General features: G+C 39.4%; 2 protein-coding genes and 1 pseudogene across 2 annotated transcripts in view; 1 reads left to right on the forward strand and 2 right to left on the reverse strand.

The window, feature by feature from the left end:
• The window catches only part of LOC130701879 (uncharacterized), a 46,092-nt gene extending 44,779 nt beyond the window's left edge, over positions 1-1,313 (reverse strand). Inside the window, exon 1 of the mRNA XM_057523670.2 lies at positions 1,307-1,313. The gene's annotated coding sequence lies outside the window, so the exon portion shown is untranslated. The remainder of the gene's footprint in view (positions 1-1,306) is intronic.
• LOC130701883 (ubiquitin carboxyl-terminal hydrolase 24-like) lies at positions 145-11,738 on the reverse strand (annotated as a pseudogene).
• A 7,521-nt stretch (positions 11,739-19,259) lies between these two features.
• Positions 19,260-21,096, forward strand: LOC130701875 (uncharacterized). Its single transcript, XM_057523665.2, has 6 exons — positions 19,260-19,280; positions 19,332-19,379; positions 20,047-20,099; positions 20,149-20,231; positions 20,290-20,660; positions 20,724-21,096. The coding sequence occupies exons 1-6, from the start codon at positions 19,260-19,262 to the stop codon at positions 20,808-20,810; spliced, it is 663 nt and encodes a 220-aa protein (XP_057379648.1). The 3' UTR covers positions 20,811-21,096.
• Positions 21,097-21,510: the final 414 nt, after the last annotated feature.

The raw sequence follows: 21,510 nt of genomic DNA on the forward strand, positions 1-21,510 counted from the left end.
GCTTCATTTGTTCCTCTTCCCTTCGTCTTTGTCGTGATGGAATTAGTAACATCCCCGTCCTGTTGTAAAGCATACTCAGTGACATGGCACCAACTGATTTCCTACAAGTCCATGCGATTCGTTATTTAAAGAAATAAACGCCAGTGGCTATTGAAACTGTATTTGCATCACGCTTACAAGGTAATTCGTTAGCTTCAAAGAAAGGTGATCACGTCCGTCTGTCTACGTGAAGCGGACATGTAAAGTTGGCACATATTCAAACAGCTTTTAGCGGGGGTTTGGACTGCTGTAACGACAGGCACATGCACTTAACGATACAGATCTTTCAATGCACAAAAATCGACAACAGCTGGCTTCATAACAGGCAACTTAAATGGGCACCATAACCAATTTAAGAGGGACCTAAGCTGAAACGACACTTCGACATCGAGGCTGATTCTAGGGTAGTGGACGTCTCATCATTCTCGGCAGACTGGGCTAATCCAAACTCGAGGTCAGTTTCTGTTTCCATGTCTGATGATTCGAACTCGGTCAATAGTGCTGTAGCTTCCTCCAGCGTAACCTAACAGAGATAAATCAATGTTCATATACTTCTGTGAACCAAGCCATTATTCAAAATAGCTTCTTACCTGAGCAGACGTTGTTCGCTGAAATATTCGAGTGTTCGAGTTTTCATTGCTCAAGTCAGCGTGCGGTGACCAGTAGCTTTGTTCTATCTTCTGTTTCAGCCAGTTTACAGACCATTGCCACTTGCTTGGTGACTGTAACAAGTAGTCTTTCGCAATCTGGAGGCGGTTAGCAAGGCTGACTAAGAATTTCATAAGCTGGTAGGCACGCCTGCTGTCACTGCTTTGCTGTGATTGTATCAAGGCTAAAGAAAATAAAAAACCTTAAGCCACCTGCAGTCGGCGGTTACGGATACGCTAAATAGAATTGCTAATCTAATCTAACAAACGAAAATTAAACACGGTGCATCAAGTTCAGTAAGAATAATAAAATGGAAGATTAAGAATTACGAAATTCTATAGACTATCAGTGCTCCGTATTACGTAATGAAATTCTATAGAATAGACGTGTTTCGTATTATTTGTCTTCCACCAGCTGATATAGGCATTGGAAATATCTCGTTTTTCTGAACCCCTTATGATACTACTTTACCTAGAACGCCTTCAACTGATTGGCCATCCTTGTCGGTAAAACCATCTATAACGCACTGAAGTCGATTAAACTGCTGGCCATCTTCCAAAACCTAAGACGTTATTCGAAAAACCGAAATTTGAATAAGCAAACAAAGTGACATATGTACAATTTGGTGAGCGATACAGTACCAGAATTTCTTGAAGTAGTTGTGTCAAATTTTTTAGTTCGCTTGCGGAAACAACCGCGCACTGGTGCTATATAAAAGTAGACCAAATTGTAATAAGGTTTTGCTGAAATTTCGCAACAAGTTAGAAAACCAACCAGAGTTTCACGAAGAAGAGCACGTGAAAAATCCAATTTGCCCCGGGCGGCATACAGCAACATTCGGATTACTGCTGACGTACAACTGATGTTATTCAAATGGCAGCACGCTACGACTAATTCCTAAAAGAGAATATAGCAGTGTCGAATACGTGAAGTAATGCCATTGATTGAATGGAAAATACTTGGAGGTAAAAAACTGAGTTTTGTCCATATAGAGCTGCTGTCACATCAGAGGGTGCAGCAAACTTTCCGCTATTGTCAGCTTCGTGAACTACGGCGTCTTCGTCTTGCAAATCACACTGAAGGATCATCGTCGCCAATGTCGTGTGAAGATCATGGAAATCCTTGGCTTGTGTTTGGCTCCATCTTCTTTGCAATGTAGAGGTTGGTGAAGGAGCTGGCAAAGGAATTGCAAGACCTTTTTGACTCATAGTTGTTGGCTTAGAATGGTTTTCTCGCGGAGAACATGAAGGCGATGGCGGACTTTGTCCAACCCTGTCGGCTCCCAAAAGGAACACCAGAAGCTTACGGAATGCACCAAGTTGAAATAAATGTTGACATTGTTTAACTCCCTAAAACAAGAATGGTCAATACTTTATAAAAAAATTATAGTGATAATAAAAATAATATAAAACAAAAACAAACAAAAAGAAAATTAATTAATTAATAAACATGTGCATTAGGTACCATATTCGCATAGGATGAAAGAAGGTAAAAAAATTGAGGGCACGTTTTGCAATTGTCTGGAACATCTTTGTCTAGCATCGACAGCAGGGATTCAACCAGCTTAATTAAACACAGCTCAGTCTGGAACAATACAGACACGTGTTTTAGTCACATTGAAAAAGGATCGCAGCCAGCGCAGCTGAATTTGTAAGAATTGTTGCTCTGCTCCTTCTATGATTTAATACCGTTTGACCTCCATGGTTAAAGAAACTCGATAAAGAGTTTTCCAATATCCTCGAAAATTGATGACGTACACTGCGCGATGGACATTCCAATAGGAAGGATTTGATATGCTTGGTGCCCTCTTCCCCTGACCAAAAATCAACGATCCAGAGAGAACACTCCTTAAATTCGGATGTGTAATTGTTGATAAGATCCACCCAAGAAGAAAGCCGACTGGATTCTTTTGCACGTATTCGTAAATAGGTGTGACAAAGGAAGTGAACCGCAAGATTCACTGATGGTATTGCGCACGTGCCGGTTGTCACGTCCTTAGATGCATTAGCCTATTTAAGAAGAGTAGATTAAAAACACTGTTTTGGAACATCGAAAATAATGAACTATTTCAATTGTTCCTACTTGACACAATTCGTAGATAAATTCGTAATAGTCGGGACAATATACATCCCGAGATTTCAGAAAACGAAGATTTTCTTCTCTGACAGCTTGCTGTACGCGAGCAGGCATTTTGCCTCCAAAAACACCTTGCCTTTCTCCATGGTTGAGCAATTCTGACAACTGACTCAGGCTGTCACGTTGCGGAAAACATCCAATCTGAAGAACCAAAAATGTTATGATGTTCGTCTACTCTATGCTTGCGCAGAAATAGTAATTACCGAAGCTGATGAAAGTTTATTGGGTGTGGTCGATAGTGATCCAACAGCACGGAAGGATCGGCTTCTAGTCACAATACTGGAATTTGTAACTGAGTTGATAGTTCCCTTACGTGGAGTTCGCGGTGTTTTTGTGGGATCTTCCACTCTGTCATAGAAGAGAATGTAGCCGTTCCAGTACCGCTGTCGTGTTTCTGGAAAACCATTCGCTGAACGACAAAACAAAATACAGATAATTATAGAAAACAAACACACACACACACACACAAAAATTTAGAAAAACAAAAGAGACATGAAACAAAGTTAGGCAATAAAGGTGACGGAGCTAAATTACTGGTATCGTAGCTTTTTGCTTTATAGGTCCCACCAAAGCATTCAGCTTCTAGCGTTGTATCATTCATTTCAAATTCTTCAACTGTCGTATCGTTGAATTTCAGCCATCGATTACGAGAAGTGCTGTCCGAACGCTTCCTTTCTTTGATAAACGAATAATAATGTCCCGCGCTAGCTTGCCCACTGTGTACAACGACACCGACGAGCTCATAGTTGCTTGACGACATTCGGGTACTCTTTAAAGTTAGGCTGTTGCGATTCTTGGAGGAAGACGTTAAAGTTACATCCACACTAGGACTGTCAGTTCGTTCTCGCTCTTGGATGCCTTCTGACGTGTACGGTGCCATATCTAAATCCCACGGAAACTACAGAGGAAAGAAAAAAATCTTGTAATTAACCTTATGATTTCGAAAATGACAAACCAACCTGAAAATAATCATCAAACTTGAGGGACCTTCCCGCATCCCAGTCATAGTAGAAACGCTTAAGTTGAATTACCAAGGTTGATGGCAGTGTTTTAATACACATGCGTTTAACCGTGTTCCTCTATTTTGGAAACCAAATGTTAAAAAATTTACGTAACGGACAACTAAATGTTTTTCATTATTTACCTTCACGCCACACTCTTCACAAAAGTAGGCATTATCCCCTTCTAAAAGTTCTCCTTTAACAAACTGCTCTAGTGAGTCTACCAGATTGTGGCTCTTTACAGTAAGATTCAAAGCAAGGAAGATTTGCTCTCGTTCGTATCGATGCGGGCATTCTTTGCAGATCATTTGGTCGCTGAAAACGCCACCAAGCGTATTCTGAAATAATTTTTCACGCTCACTTCTGAAGAGATGTTCGTCGATACTATCAGCCAGATGTGTGAAGAATTCAAAAGAGTCTTGCTGTTCACGAACGTTAACTGGTTGACCACGAAGTCGTAAGCAACGCCAAAACTTCTCAGGAACGTAATATTGCAGTTTAGAATCCTAAATAGTGAGAAAATGAAAATTTTTATGCATAAACATGGAAACGAAAATCGTGGTAGATACCTGCAAGTGCCCCATGACCATTTGGAACTGAAAAAAAAGTGTGTCTTCATCGGAATCTTCATCATCGATTGCCAAAAGGCTTTCTTTGAGGCCTGGGATGAGAAGGAGTTGCTGGATAACTGAATTCATATAACAAGTTGCTCCTGCATTTTTTAACCCCACATAATTACAAGTAGCTCGACCTTCCACAGCTGGTTCGAACTAGATTTCATATATAAATCATTAGTAAAATGTTTTATCGCGGCAAAGTTGTTTTTATTGCGCCTATAGCATTAATTTTTCCCTCGGGTAAGCGAAGAGCGAGCAAAGAGCGGTAAGTGAAACTTCCCTCTACTTTGCTAACCCGAGAAAAAGGTATGCAGATCGTAACATACAATTCGTCAATGTGTACAATACATAAAAAGATAGACTTACCTCAAATTCTTTCGCTAAATCTGGGTTGAATCTATGATGCATTGATATTAACTGTTTGACGATGGCTTCAAGATTTTCTCTGCAGTCAAACACCAATTCAATGATTAATGCGTACGCCGCAAGTCTCGATTCCGCTTGACTGCATTTCGGATTGATATTCGTGGGCGTGGATAAGAAGCTGGAGCGCTTCAATCCCTCAGCGATTAATTTCGACGCCGGGAAAAGGTATTGGTTAAGAAGGTCAGGAATCAAAAGTTTTCCTGCTTCTTTTCGATTTACCTAAAATATGAAGAAATTTGCGTTAGGACATAAATTAATCGCTAAATTATTGTGAAACTAAAGAGGAAATAGGAGCTTAAATGTCGAAGATTTCAGTACATGCTGGATAAATTATGATCGGTATTAGTATTTGGTATTAGTATTTATCTTTCATTTTAAAAACAATGTTGCCATTGTACTTACGCCTTCGCAATTTAGCAGTCCTCTCACCACATTCAAATGGCCAGCCAACAAAGCATTATCAGCTTGTTCCATTTCGTTGGAATAGGTTCCACTATACGGAGTAAAATTTGATAACCATGCAACTTCATCGTTGAGCATCGATACAGCCACAAGCCCTAAACTGCGCTGATCAGCTGAAGACAGTGATGATAACAAGCGACAGCGTAGATTAAAATATTGACTACACTGCGCTAGAAGTCGCTGGGATGCCCCTCGCGTGGTACAAGATGTTATCCATAGTGGAACTGGGGCCTTAACTAATATCTGGATTTTCGGTAAAACAATTTTTCACTTCATAAGCTTGTCTATGACAAAATAATTTCAAGAACTCTTACCTGAGTTAGCGAATGCTTACTAAATTGATTTTGTGCTTGGCTGAGTCTGAAAAACAGAGCCGAAGCTTTGTCTCTCACCTCTGAACTGGCACAACCAAGAAGAATGTCGATAATGAAATCTGAATGAACAAAATATAAAATGAAGGCAATTTAGCTGTTAAGAATTTACGCAAGTGCTAGAAAATGCTTACCTTTTACGTATGGGAAGGAGAAAAATGCCGTTAGCTCTTTCGTGCCACGCACTTCCAGGCACGTAATCAACAATTCAAGAGCTTCACAGGCTATAAGAACATCTTTACTGCAGAGTTCTTTGTTCGACGCACAAATACCAAAATATAGCCCCGCAGTGTCTGTATCACCACAGCTGCTAGTGCTGCTAGTGCTACCCGTGCTACTCTGACGACTTCTTCTACCAGGATTCGATTGAGACGATGGGATGCTACAATTGCTGCCAGCGCCACTTTCGCCTGTGCCACCAAAGTCTTTGTTTGGTAGAGAGGATGATCCAGGTGCTGCAGCCAGGTACAACTTCCCTGCAGCGGCTGCCCAACAGACGCGGACGAAGCAAGAAATCATGTCTAGGAATTCGGCCTCGCTCAGAGTTTGCAACACCTGCAAAGCTGCTTTAGCCGTCTCTAAGGAAGTTTCTTTCACGGGGCTACAGGAAAAGCTCAACGAAGTGGTGACGGATTGCAACTTTATAGGCGAAAGCTGAATTTTCATCGGTGTTGTCTGGCGCATAGGAGAAATTTTCGTGGGCGTCATTTTGGTTGGCGTTAATTGTAACTTTGAGGGAGTCATTTGCGATTTCGTTGCCATGCTTGAAGCCGCCTCATCCACTTCCCCACACAACAAAAAACGTGCCAACTGTAACGCAATTAGACAGCAACCCTGTCGAATTTCATAATTTACATCTTGAGAAAAATAGTCTTTGCGGAGAACACGAGACACAAAGTTCAGTCCACAAGCTGACAGAAATTCTTGCTTGAAGACATTACTGTTGTTCACCGCAGTACTGTCGAAGAACGTTGGCATTAACCGCCCGGATAGAACCTAGGATTCACAAGAGTTGTAACATCTATATTCAAGACATGGCAAAAATTTCAGTTATTTACCTCAAGATTATAAAGTACTCGAAATGGAGACATGGATGGGGCAGTCGGATTTAATAAACCTCGAAGCATATCTTCCACAGATTCCTTGGAATCATTTTTATCTACAGGAAGATGATGGGGAATACGCCGGAAGCTCGCAGAACGTATAGTACTAGTCAATCCGCCCGGCCTGTGGGACACAGGAAGTGCAGGTATGCCTGAAAAGTAAAAACACCCCTTATTGCTAAAAATCAAAAATCTAAAAAAGAAAAACAGGAAAAAGAAGAAACGAAAACTAAAGCAAAGAGGATGAATGTATGGTACTTTTTGTCGGAGACGTCGCGATCGCTGCATGTCCCACAATATTCGACCCACTTCCACGCACAGGAGGTGTCAAGGTACTCGGGTTACTGGCATTCAAGGCAACGGAAGGCCGTGGACGCTTATCGGCGTCATACGAGGCGGCGGTCGAGAAAGCAGAAGCAGCAGAACGTCTTGAAGCAACCTTTTCCAGAACTTCTAGCACTGCTGGATCTGTTGGAATTAAATGCAATAGCCTCCGAATAGTTTCTTGAATTCTGGTAATCACAAATAAGGGCGATAAGTACCTATAGTAGGTTAATGCCAATATGGTTTATTACTTTAAATCATTAATTTCTGAGAGTTGATAAAGCATGGTGAAGACTTGACCACCATTAGCCATAACGATGCCAGGTAAGGATCGCTCTTGTTCTATGTGGAAAGACATGCGAGCAGCAGATGTATTGGAAGTGCAAACAGCAGCAGCCTCCTCCATTTCGTTTTCACCTGCTTCTGGCGACAAAGCTCCAACAACTGGGGATGGGGTGCTAGGTAGTTCATCCCAATTTTCTTTCAACTGAGGTCACAGCAAGATGCAATGCATGAAATAACGAAATGAAATTGTGCCTCAACCTGAGGGTTCAGCGTATACCTCAGTAAGCTGCGCACCACTCGATACAGTCCCAGCCCCAGATGTTGATTTAACGACCCACGTTTGTTTGTCAGTACAACCCAGTTGACTTAATGATTTTTGTTCCCGACCTAGTTGCAAAACGTAGACGGCGGGTTCTGTTACACTATCGCATTTGAAGTATCCTAATCACTTGTTTCTGAGTTACCTAGGATAGAGGGACGATCACCAATGACTAACATTAGCTGTTCAGCATTCAGGCGTAGAAGGGAAGCTATTTTTTGTTTTACCGCCCATACAGTTTCATGGCTATGGACCTATTAACGATCTTTGTTTTTCACAACTTGGAACTTGACTATTACATGGTCCTAAAAATTTTTTTTTACCAATAAATCAATGTCCGTTTTGGAGTCTTCGGTTTTTATATGCAACCCTAATGGTTCCCCTTTGAATGATAGTCCATGAGGTAGAATTGTCCTTGGAGCTGGGTGGCTTTCTTCAATGACACTTATATATTTCTCCACTAGTTCCAACAGTCGCCTGATGTGCTGGAGACAGCCAGATCTAGAAAGAAAAAGAGATGCATCAAAAACAGTCCTATGATACGGATGCATTTCCTGATCTGATTACTTTTTATCAGGTGCCAATGACTTTAACTGAGCCAATGCAATGGTAGGAGTGGTTGAGCCCGTAGCTTTGGAACAGGGAACTTGAGTTTCTAGCCGCTTGTAGCAATCATTAATAAATTTCCTATGCAACACCGCAGGATCTTTCTTCAACCGAGGTGCAAGATGCAAATATGAGATATCCAAAATGTGTGTCATGGCTTCCTTGGCTAAATCTTCATTTGGAGACTCCAAGGCAACTTGCCAAAAATAATCAGTACCAACTGGATCTAATTTCTCCACCATCTATTACAGAACCCAAAAATAAATCATTGTGACCTATTGTATGCAACACCTATTATTCTTACCGCTTGCGTTCCAAACCTTCGCATTTTACCATCTGACACATTTACAGATTCGAAAAACGTTTTTACGCATTCAAATCCTTTCAAAGTAAGATGAACAGGGTCACTTTTTAAGATTTTTTCTCGAAATAGAGCACTTTGTGTATCAGGCTGCATGTCACCCAAGCAGGATGCAAACCACTGGAAACAACACTGTGAAATAAATTGAGCAGGGGTAAATATACGTTAGAATTATTATAAATATTTCTAGCAGTGAAGTAAACGAACCTCTCTGTCGGCTTCACATCCATCTGGATTCGTTACAAGAACGTCCCACATCTCCTTACACCGAGCCCATGGAAGATATAAGTCAGCTTCTTTCAAAAGCATTTGCAACAAATCAAGATGTGCCTGAACAAGTTGCCCGTGTCGATAGCCATATCTTGTATCTACAATCGTCTCTTGAGTTAACGATTTGCACAAAAGTTTGGCTGAAGCAACAGCCTGTAGATGACATTTTCCAAGGGAGACTAGGAGAAGTTTAACAATTTCGTGACTCGCATTCCACTCTGCCAAGGCAGCTTTATCTGGTTTATGGTAAGTCCCACTTCCTTTTACCATGCTTCGAGCAACATTCAATAAATGTCGAAGCAATGGAAGAGTACCCTACAAAAATGGAAATAAATGAAGCATAATATTTAATATTAAAATAGTTAACAAACGAATCACGCTCATTTTTTCTCAATCCATGAAAAACAAATTACCTGATTCCCTTTTTTCAAATCGTCGATACAGCGTAAAACGTATGTTTTTCTCAATTGCTCCTTGTTCGGTATTTCCGCCAACACACTCAAATGTTCATCAAACTCTCTACAAGTGACACGGAAGTCCGGCGTAGCCAGGCCAAATCCATAACGTTTCCAATATTTTCGAACCGGTTTTTGATACCGACACTCTTTTCCTAGCTGTCCAAAGCTGAGTAGCTTTTCTCGCATTCGATCATTCGAGTTGCGCTGCCATTTCTATAGAAAACATTTACAACCATTTTCAAGACATTAATTAGTGTTACCACATTTGTTTTATTATTTCTTATCTATTATTAATTTTTTTTTTTTTTTTAGTAATCTAGTTATGGAGTTTGAAATTCAATCCTCTTGTAACAAGAAACCATAATAGTAAACTAATATCAGGGATATAATAACAGTAGTTGACAACCGTAATAAAGCAAATTTTACCTCTTGGACAAGAAGCAACAAATGATCCAATTGTGCCGGTGCGAGCTTTTGGGGCGGCCGCAGCTAGAACACTGTGAAGATTATCGACAACATGAAAACTTTTTTCTCCCATAGCCCAGATTTGGCTCAGTTCATCGGAGCTTAGGCGTGGGCCCAAAATTCAATTGACAAGGCCTAGGTATAAAGTTGGTCTACAGTAAGCAAAATGGTAGAAGAAAAAAAAAACAAACATTAGCTAACCTTTAATTCGATCGGTGTACTGCAAGGATGATCAATATTGCCTTCAAGAGCAACGGACAACACCTGATGATCGGACAACCATTCCGCCAACTGGTCTCCAGGAATTGAAGACTTCTTTGGTGATGTGGATTCCGCTTCTTCAACCAGCTTTATACCTGTAAAATAACACATAGTTATCTTTTGAATTAAGTTGCTGGTATCTCAGTAACGAAGAAGAAAGGAAAAATTACTTTAGGGCATTCATCCGTGTGCTAAAATGAGGTGTTTTCAACATACGCAATATAACTTCAAGGCGGATGTTGTTCATCCTGTCAGCAAGATCAGGCCACAAACACTTGCAGAGTAACTTTAATGCAACCAGCAGTTCAAGAACAGCTCCAATATCCTGAAACAAAAATTCTTATAAAATTTTCCTACAAAAGAATGTTAGCTTAACGGCCTAGTTGAGCTAACCTTGTTCTTTAACCATCTAATAATTTAGTAACATGATTAAGGGCTTGATTCAGGCACTTTGTAAGCATAGGACCTGCACAGCCGATGGATTTAACAATTCGGCGCAGTTTCCCCAATGGTCTTAATATTGCGGTCATTGACACAGGATCTAGATCTTCTTCAAAACTATCCTGTATTATTCCAAATCCATTTTGGCCCCAAAATGATTCAAAAGATCCACAAGCCAACCATATGGGTCCTTCAAAAACAAACAAAGATTTGTAAACTGGCCCTTTTCAACACACAAGACAATCAAAAACATAACAACAAAAAAGGGTTGATACAATACAGAAATTACCACATTAAAATTTTCGGTGATCTTGCAAATATTTAGCCTGGTCCAAAAAGATCTTTCCCAGTGCTTTCTTTACTATGTTGACTCTTATTCTTGCAATTCCATTCACAGTCTAAATCACAGGCAAGGGCAAATACCTGGTTAAGCATTTGGACAGGGAACTGGTTTTTATGCTTCATGCGAACAACAAGTAGATCAACAAATAGCTCCCAGCATATTAAGATTCCCTTTTTGGATTTCAGAGTTCCATCTTTGCACTGCTGTAGAATTTAGTAATTTTCTGAATACTCAGCATGCATTTATTTAGAAACCTCTGCATGTTTTCATCATTCTCTCCAAAACCTTCATTGAATTAAAAAAGTGAGTAAAACAACAAAAAAAAAAAAAAAAATAATGTAGAGAAAATTTTAGCTGAATACCTTCTTCTATCAGCTTTGTAGGCAGCTGCAAGGCATTTGTGTAAACTTTCATCTTTCTTGTAGGGTATAGACCATTGGTCTGTAAAATTCCTTGACTCCAACTCATACAGGTGGGTTTCAGGAAAGCCATCATTTCCACTCTAGAAGTTATAAATTTAAGTTTTAGGGAAACAAATAAAATGTTTGCAAAAAGAAAATTTTACTTCAGCAACTGATGTATCTTCACTTGATCCTTTAGAAACACCAGCTACCTCTTTCATATCAACATCAATATTTAAATCACTAACAGGCCCATAGGAAGACACAGATTGATCGTTGGTGAGAATGGCAACAGCTTCATTCAAATCATTTTTTAGCTAAACGTAAAAGCACGCTTAATTTCTCCGATGTCTAAAATCCATGGCCATTAACGTGCTGATATTTTCATCTTCGACGTCCATGACGTCTTCTCTCCGGCGTTTTAATATTTTTATTGTTTATCAGGAGGATTAAGCACATCTAAAAATTAGAATAACAGATGAGTGAGTTTTAAGAACTCTGCACATCTTATCATTTTTTTGTTTTTTTGTCTGTTTTCTCTCTCTTTCTTTTTTTTCTTACTCCGATCCCAAAGAGGGCACGAACTCCTTCGCGGAGGTTTTGAAAATCTTCTATACATAGGATAAACTGAATAGAGAGAGTGGCAAACAAATCTAATGGTCCACAATGTACAAACGCGCCCTCTGATTGTTGCTGTGGAGGCCGACATCTTTGCCAAATGTTGCCAGCTCTTTCCTTTTTTTCTGTCTGTTTTATAGCGAGCGCCCTTGCTTCTATCGGGTCGCGTCATTTGGTTTTCAGATGCGGTTCTTCCAGATCAAGCAGATGGTCCGTATTTCAATATGGGTAAACAGATTAAACCAGGTTAAGATTTTTAAAAAGTACGTATTGTTTTGACTCAACTCTAAGAACCGATTACACGGAGCTACAGCTGATTATATTAAAAAGTTTTACCATGAGCATGTAAACGTCAGTATTTTTTGTTGAAAAACTTTTTAAAGAAAATCAAGGAAAAGGGAACAACTCAGCGAATAACTTAGATTTTCTAGCACTGAATGCCGCGAACCTAATGCAATGTCAAAATCGAGAAAATCGCGAAAAAAAAACATTTTTTTCACAGATATATATGGCAATCCGTTTTACCCAGACTTGCCGTCCGATTATTTCTTGGGCGATTATCGGTAACCGTCGATAATCGCGCAAAAAATAATCGGCGATCATTCGTCTGTTGAAAAAATTTTATTTTCGATTAAATTTTAACTGTTTTTCCGATTATTTTTGGACGCCATCTAGCAGCAAGGAAATAACTTGCCATTGTTTCAATTGAAATAAGTGAAATATTTCAAAAAAGCGTCTGCTAGAAAAGTGACAACTGAGTAGACTTTCATATAGTTTCATCTGCGGTTCATAGATGTCGCCAAATAATCGAAAATAATCGCGATTAAAAAAATAATTTCTTTTCCTAATCGCCGATTTCGATTATTTTAAAATAATTGATCACCGATTAAAATATTAATCGAAATCGCAATTGCGATTAATTTTCAATCGCGATTACGGCAGGTCTGGTTTACCCCCCCTCCAAAAAACAAGAAAATTTCGGCCTTTTTTCTTTTTTACAGCTATGGCCATCTATCGGCAGATTACTATTTAATTTTCTAACACAACTTAACTCATTCTAGCCAAATAAGTATATAATTTTTTAAATGAATAACTTTATTTGAATAAAATATAAGTACACAGTAATTATTTTGTTTTATTCCACTTACTTAACTTAGTTATTATTACTAGTTAACTATTATCTTTCCATTTCTTACTGGAGCAAATATAATGAATGTAATTCTAATAACAATTAGAATGATTGCGTGTTTTAGGTATAAATAATATGTTTGAGTAACATAAAGATTGATATTGTGTATTTTCCTGCAACATACCAACAACGACTTATATTACTCAAACCATTCTAATAACAATGAGGATAATTGCTTGTTTTAGGTAGAAATAATATGTTTGAGTAATATAAGTCGTTATTAGCGTAACACGCGTAAAAATATTTTAATTTGTAAGCGCCGCGCCAGTTTTGCATCTTCCAGTCGGGGTAGTAAGCAAACCCTTGCACAAGTTACAGTGTATTGGATTTTTGCCCGCAATTCAAATCAAATCAAATCAAATCAAATCATTTTAACTGGATTTTGGTTCAAAAATTTTTTTATAATGATGCTTTGATTTGGATTTGATTTGAAATATCGTGAAAAATCCAAATCAAATCCAAATCATTACTTCCAAAAATTGCTTTGCAGATGTCGCTAGTGACATGAGCGATTCGCACGTTTCCGATGTTTTAGGGGCCATAGTTATAGGCCTATTAAGTAGCCAGTGGGGTAAATTTCGTCGTTCATCGTCACTAGCAGTCATTGCCCATTTGTCACACGTATGACAACAACAGTTCTCGCTAATATATCGTGTTATCAACTTATCATCCTAATTTTATCTCATCATTCACGTCCTACAGATACCTTCCCTTTCTGATTGGTAAGTTACTTATTTGCTACATTTGTTCGCATATACCTTATTGTCTTCTGGAAAATATTTTACTTAGTTGTTGCTGAGTGACGGTTGACAAACTGTCTTCTTACTTGGCTTTGCCTCTAATTAGGCTCTAAATAGTCACTATCATTTGGCCCGAAGGGAAGGCAGCAAGAAGTCCTCGGCGAGGGTATTGTTCTGTCATCCTCTTTCTATCATTCTACAGATACCTGCCAATTCTGATCGGTAAGTTTCTTGCAATTTTTGTTTGCGCCTAATTGGTTGACTCTCCCATATATTCTATTTCAGTTTTGCTGACTTTGCCTCTAATTTGTACCATAGCCACAGACAGCCACTGTCAAGTGTCACATTTAAGACAGCAAAAGTCTTCGAGTGAGTTTGTAGGTCCTCATTCTAACATCACGGATACATGAGGGTTTGCATTTCTGATCTTATCTTTGTATAAGATTTAAGTCCTCATATTTATCGGGTTTCATTCTTAGATGATTAAACATGGGTGGACAACAGGTAATTGGCAACAAGCGTGGTGCTTCATACGAGATCACGAGGTGGATCAGGAGTGGATCAAAAAATGGGTCAGAGCTGGATCAGGAGAGCTGGATCAGAGGACATCCAAGAGGTGCCATCGCAAGTTAAGTGTAAGCAAGCCAATGGCCTTCCATTCAGGATCCCTCCCACATAGCACAAGTCTGGCCGTGGGATGTCCGCTAGATGTTGAGGTCGGATAGAGTACATCCTGTTGACATCCGTCGGACAGCCCGAAATCCATTGGATGTCCGACGGATGTTTTTGTTGGTTTTGACCGCCCAAAACAGCGCCGTCAGACATCCGAAGGATATCTGACCGGACTTCTTACGGCTATAATTTGGACATGTAAGGGATATCTGCATATTCATTCGTTTTATTGATTAATAAAATAAAATCGTGAAATAGAAAAGACTGTTGTTATTTTTTGATCTTTGTATTGAAACATGACCAGATTAATGAACATGAGAAACCTTGTGTTGCACAACCATATGCAGATCAAAAACAAAAAAAGGAAAACAGATTCATAAAGAAATCATTTGTCTGACTACAAAATCAAAAACAAAACATTGCTTCAACATTATTCGGGCTGACTGTATCTGTGTGACTGTGACTGACTGTGAATATAGACGAGAAACATAAAAAAAAACAATGTTTTTCTTTGTGAATGGATGATGAATGGAATGATGATGGGACTCATAGGACAGGGACCGTGCGAGGTTTGTCTTTACAGTGTCGCAGCATGTCAATCATGGCTGATTTAACATCTGCCTCTGTAATCAATGGCGTGTTACGTACCGATGCAGCTGAAAGATCAATACGTATTATAAACGAATGAAACGGATAACATGAATATTTAAAATAAATACCAATTATCACTTTTCCGATGTTGGTATCGGCTAGCTTTTTGTTATTACGATGTCCAAACCAGCTGAAAGATTTGCCTAGTTCGTTGGTCATAAGCCGCCGGGCGATCGATCTAACAATTGTTCTTGGGGTGTTTCCCCTATTGCGATCGAGTGTGTTTTCTAGAAAACATTTAAAAAACAAACAAACAGACAACACCTGAAGTTTAATTTAATTCAAATTTTAATAATTTAAAAAAAATTACCAAACGTTGTGACATTGATTTGCTTTTCAAATCGTCGTTGAATATGTAAAAATCATCCATAGAGTTGAGGGCAGCATTTGCATGAAATCCTCGTCGGCATCTCCATCTGACTTTCTCATGGCGACAAACGCAGTCTCAATACGATCGAGACGTTCCAGTAAAGCTACACTGATGGCGTTGTTGTCGCGTGTGCCATGGCCAATTGTTATAATGCCACGCTGAAGAAACTCGTCGCGGGATTCTAAAAGTATATTAAAAATATGTAAATGAAATTAATAAAAATCTAAACTTTAAAGCTTACCACCATTTCTGATCTCGACAAAGCTACTCCTTTTAGTCGTAGTGGAGCTTCTTATTGGAACTACAGAAACAGGTGGAGCTGTACATGTAATGGACTTGGATGTGCCTTTCATTTGAAAAGGAAAACAGTGTATTATTAATAGTTGTTATTAATAAAATTACTATAAGTCAAACGAAATATTACCTGCAGGTGAATAATGGTCAATACTATCATCTGATTGCGCATCGGGATTTGAATGGGGAAGCATAAGCTCGGAGCACGTTGGTAGTGCATTCCCACCATTCCCACTTTTATTGGCGGGCTTCCAGCAACGCTCAATCTATCTAAAAAAAATAATACATTGAATTAACGCAGAATTGATTAAAGTAAAGATTAATAAACCTACTTAAAATTATTTTACGTGGAGGAACTGGAGGAATAGGACAACTGTCGTCATCCGAAGAAGACACAAATTTCCCTATATCTTGACTACACTGTTTGCCCTTCGAGGGGGAGGGGAAACACTGTTGTCGAACGGGAGTTTGATCTTCCTAGTTCTCCTGATTCTCCTGCCCTTTTCATCTTCTGTTGTTGCGATGTCCTCATTTTGTACTACTTTATTTTCATGTCTTCTAGCTTCAGCATATGTTGCTAATTTTTATCAAAATTAACGAAAAGTAGAGATAAAAAATATAAAAAAAAGCCGTAGGTTTCTGACCCCTAGCTGGATAAGACTCCCAAGTTTTCTTGTTAGGTTCGTAGCCTAAGTTTATAAAGCGGGACACATCCTTAGACTTGGACTTAGGAGGCCACCAGCAGAATCCATTGTCGTACCATGAAATAGGAACTGATTGCACCTACGGATCGTCGTCCGGCCCTTCCAATAATAAGAAATGGTGCTATTCCACAATAAAAAACAAAACAAAAAAAGACGGTGTAGCTCACCAGCTTATAGCACCACCCCTATTTTTTGCAACATCGTACATTTATTCTACTCTAGTGGATGTGTATCGTTACACCGGTCTAATTAAAGAGTATTGCGCAATGAAAAAGGAAAAATAAAAAAGTTTAGACTAAATAAAAGAAAAGTAAAATCAGAATAAAGTTCATTACTCCCCCCTTCACCCCAATTGCTTCACTCCCTAAGTGTGTGCCTCCATCAAAAGAGGAAAAACCGAAAACGTACCGTCCATTGCGCAACTGTTTTCCGAAAAGTTGGCAACATGACCGCCTTGCATTTAATTTCAGCCACTGGCCACGCTTCAAGTAATTCTGATATAGCTCCCACCGTATATATTTCGTACGACGACGACGGTAGAGGATAAGAGAAGAGTGAGCGTTTTACTTGAAAACGCCTGCCAATAATGAAATCACCATTCTTGCCGCGAATGATGTTTTCGACCAAAACAATAAAAGAATCAAGATAAACACAATGATCAGGTCCCTTACAACTTAGAAACCAGGGACCCAATTGCATTTCCTTAAATTGCTTGGAAAATACGAGGTGGGTAATTAAAGGACCACTATGATGTTGTTTAAAAAAACGTCCAGTTTTAGATGATTTTGCATTGTAACACGCATTCTGGAAATTGTCCCATTTCAGAATACGTTCAACACCTGTTGCAATGCCTGATTGGACTTTTGCGCAAAGATTCTTTAAAGAAAAAGATAATTTTCGAAAGCGTAGGCTGAATAGTTTGGCAAAGCACCAAAACGCAAAACATCATCACAAGTGTGAATCAAAGAATGGACATTGAAGGACAAGAAGTATGTGCCATAAATTGATTCACACTCCCTAACAAATAAATCTAATAATTCCCTTGCATAATCATTGTGCGTTATGCAATACGCGAATGATGACAGAATTCGCACTGCAACATGAAAAACGATAAAGTTATTATACAATCGATTGGGCAAAATCCCCAAAATAACCACAGGACCAACACAGCTATTAAATAATCCAAATTCTGTAGCCTTGAAGCGATCAACAAACTTCAATGATCTCGTACGCCGTGCGAATTCTCTTGGAATAAATTTGCTTATAGTTTCCAGGCGGGAGCTCCTATGGAGTCTATTAAACTTTTGTGAAGTCTTCTTGGGAGTGGACCTCTAATCCACGTCAATAAAAGCTTTCTCGTCACCCCTAAATCAATTAAGTGCATTGGATCACCTGGGAAATCCCTCGCCATATCAAGGTAATCTAAGTTCTCAAGATACTATCACCATGGTGATGCTCCTCATAAATGCGGTTTCTAAAGGAGTAATCAGTTCTTAGAGTCGAATTTCTTTCCAAGAAAACTACCCTACCTTCAAATTCTCCTTGTTGGATACATCTCCCACAACCGAAATAACCTGTGTGGCCTTTAGTATTCAAAATGAACGAACGCGCAGGCGCGTCGCATATGAATGCGGATATTCTGAATGATAAGCGCCGGCCATGAAAAATAAAACCACTTTCACTTAAAGCCTTAGCTTCCAAAATAAAGTCTGTAAGGTATTCTTCTGTGGAATCAGGTTTGGCATCACCATGGTAAAGTCCAATAAGAAATACTTTTCTAGATTTAGCATTGGTGATGATCCTAAATTGGCCAAAACTGTCCATCGCTGCTTTTGGAAATGGGAGGACCATCAATATTAACAAAAATGTCGACGTGATCAAGAGCACTACAAGCCGGCATAACGTTTAAAATTGATTCCAGACCTTTTAAAATTCCATGGTGGTAATACTTGCCGGGAGAAAGTGATTTTACGTTGACATTGCGAGGCGTTTTCAGAAGGGTTCGGCAGGTTTTTGGTAAATCTAATCCCCATTGAAATAAACGGAGTATGGCTAGCAATGCATCAATTGCGTTTTGATGTACCCCCCCTGTTACTGCCCATAAAGCAAGCAAATGGCGTAAATTATGCGACCCGTTGTGTTCCTCATCGTAATCACTTTCATCAGGTTGTGCACCATCTTCCCTGTCAACTGTCGATTCAGATTCAGATTCTGATTCAGAAGAAACCGGAAAAACATCGCTATCGATAGAAAATGCGTCTTCAGTAGAAGCTAACACCTCGTCGTCGAAACCACTGAAAAGATTTTTCAGCGTGTTCTTCCTCAGCAAAATCTATGCCATTATTGCCATTTGGAAAACGCTCTTCGTCCGACGACTCCTTACTACTTCAATATCCTCAACATTAACTAAACTTAAACGAAGTTGTTGTAAATCTTTTTGAATCCGACGCCTCTTTGTTCGAGAGCTCGGTAAAATTCCATTGTTACTCATAACTGGTAAACACCAAAAAAGTTTGCGTTAGAAAAAATGTCTATAAGAAAGTATAAACTTGGACAAGGAAAATAAATATCCTGCAAAAAAAAGCTCCAATTGCGAGATAAATAAATTTTGCGACGACGGAATGGAATAACTGAAATAGCAGAACTTAAAGAGGCGATTGTAAAAAAGGAATCGGGAAATTCAAATGGAAAAAAGTATTGAAAAGGTAAATTCCGGTTCAGATTAACTTACGTTTTGGGAATCCATTTATCCACAGAATGATGGCAGCGGGGAGCTGGAAGAGCCAGGCAGCTGGGCAGGACCGGTAAGCCAACTGGGCGGGTACGGCAAGGCAGCTGGGCAGGACCGGTAAGCCAACTGGCAGGTTCGGTAAGCCAACTGGGCGGGTACGGCAAGGCAGCTGGGTAGCTGGGCGGGTACGGTAGAGCAATCAGCAGCGCGACGAACACATTCCACAAGTCTTTCATGCACACTTTAAAATCCAAGTTCTGCTAATTTTCAAGAAATTCGCACAACGCACCATACAAAGCACATGACTCAAAGGCAGCTACCAAGCGAATGCCTGAATCGCCAGATCCCCATTCGAAAGAAGTCGGAACTTACCATTTTTTTTGCTTTTGGTGTTCATTCCCTAAACACAGGTAAATGGTATCTTCTCCTAAAATTGCTTATCAAATAATTATTATTAATAAAACAGTTATCTTATATAAAAACACTGTTGAAATTTAAGTAGATGTTTTTACGTTACATATTAAATAGTAATTTCAAGTAAATTTAAATTTAATAAACTGCTGGAACATATCACTGCCATTTAAGTTATCTGACAATGCTGATTTAATATATAGGGGAAAAAAGGCGGCCATTATTTTTCTAAATACCATGTATTATATGTGACGATTACAAATACAAAATGGATCTGCGCCTGTAACTGTCAACATGACGTGAATGAAATTATTTCGTTTAAGGTTTAGATTATCCATTTGTCTTTTATATCACTTATGCTGTTGGTTATGTCATTTGCCAGGTCAATTTCTCAACCACTTCTCTGTCAAACATTATATAGCCAATTTAAGTTTAGCAGTCCACATTCGCATCGGCAACGACACATACGCGTTCAAGAACATGGGTCTCTGGGAGTTTTGTTTTAGCAGATTCCGTTCCCAAACTTTTCTTCTTTCACCTTAGAAGTAGTTAAAGGGGACGTAGCAGTTTAGAGTCACACTTTCCTTTGCCGGCTACTTCACAACTCTTTCATTTGCTCTCCAAAGGTTGGCTGATGGCAGTGCAGGCTTTTATGACGCTGGCCTTGATATTTTCCTGCTCTGCCCACATTGCCTCAACAATGCTTCTTGTTCGTTGGCCGCTCAACTTCACATTCCGATACCAGTGGCAGATCCTGTCTGCCTGTGCACTAATGAATGGTTTGAAATCCTTTTGCCTCTTCCTGTTGGTGGCTGTCTTTGGTGGACAATGTTGGAGACGTGACTGGATGCTCTACCCAAATTTCAACTACCTCTCTTGGTCGTACGCGTTTGCCGTAATCGCCATGTTCATCGGAATGGCTGCCACAGCCAGTTTCTACTTCGTAAGTTCTCATCATGCAATTCACCATGAAATAATTCTAAACCAAGCAAACTATTCTAAATAGGACGCCAAGAGGACAGTGGAACGCAAGAAAGCCAACAGCAATCTAGTTGTTCAGATGCAATCACACGGCAGCCAGATTTACATCTGAAAATGTGTGCCTCACCCTCAAATATTTGGGCTACAAACAGTTGCAACTGTGAATCTCTTTATCCATCATTCCGTTCCACAATGTCACCTCCGTCCATTGCTTAAATTTAAATCGTTGAGTGAGCTGTAATGTTTCTCTTTTTTAAATGTAAAGTAGTTTTACCAGAAACTTGTTTGGGGTCTTACCTGGAACTCTGGTAGAGCGGCAGAGGTCAAGGATGTAGTCCATGGTTGTTAATTCGATGTTTCCGTCCATAATGAGCAAACGACAGTTGGCTATGTCCCCCTCGTACTGCCTCACCTTTTTTTTTTATTACAAGTTGACGAAAATAGATTGGATCTTTTAAATAATTCTGTTTGTATGCCGTCACTTTCATTCAGGGTTGTGTGTTCCCTACACACTACAACAAAAAAAGGTATGTACGGTTCTAGAGTTAAATGCAACTACTTAGTAAAAATTTATTAAAAATATTTTTATTTTCAATATATTCAAAAAAATTTGTTGAAGATCTTCTTGTCTGCTCGAGGGATGTTGTTAGGACATAATTTTTGCACATCCATCGGACATCCAACCTGACTAGCCGAAGGACATCCGTGGGCCAGCCACTTAGAACACGGACATTCGGCCATGGATCGGACATCCGACGGCTGAGATGTGCTATGTGGGATTATTGTACGAAGAGGAGGAAGAAGACACTATT

This window comes from Daphnia carinata, chromosome 7 (genome assembly GCF_022539665.2).
Source record: "Daphnia carinata strain CSIRO-1 chromosome 7, CSIRO_AGI_Dcar_HiC_V3, whole genome shotgun sequence".
NCBI classification, from domain to species: Eukaryota; Metazoa; Arthropoda; class Branchiopoda; order Diplostraca; family Daphniidae; genus Daphnia; species Daphnia carinata.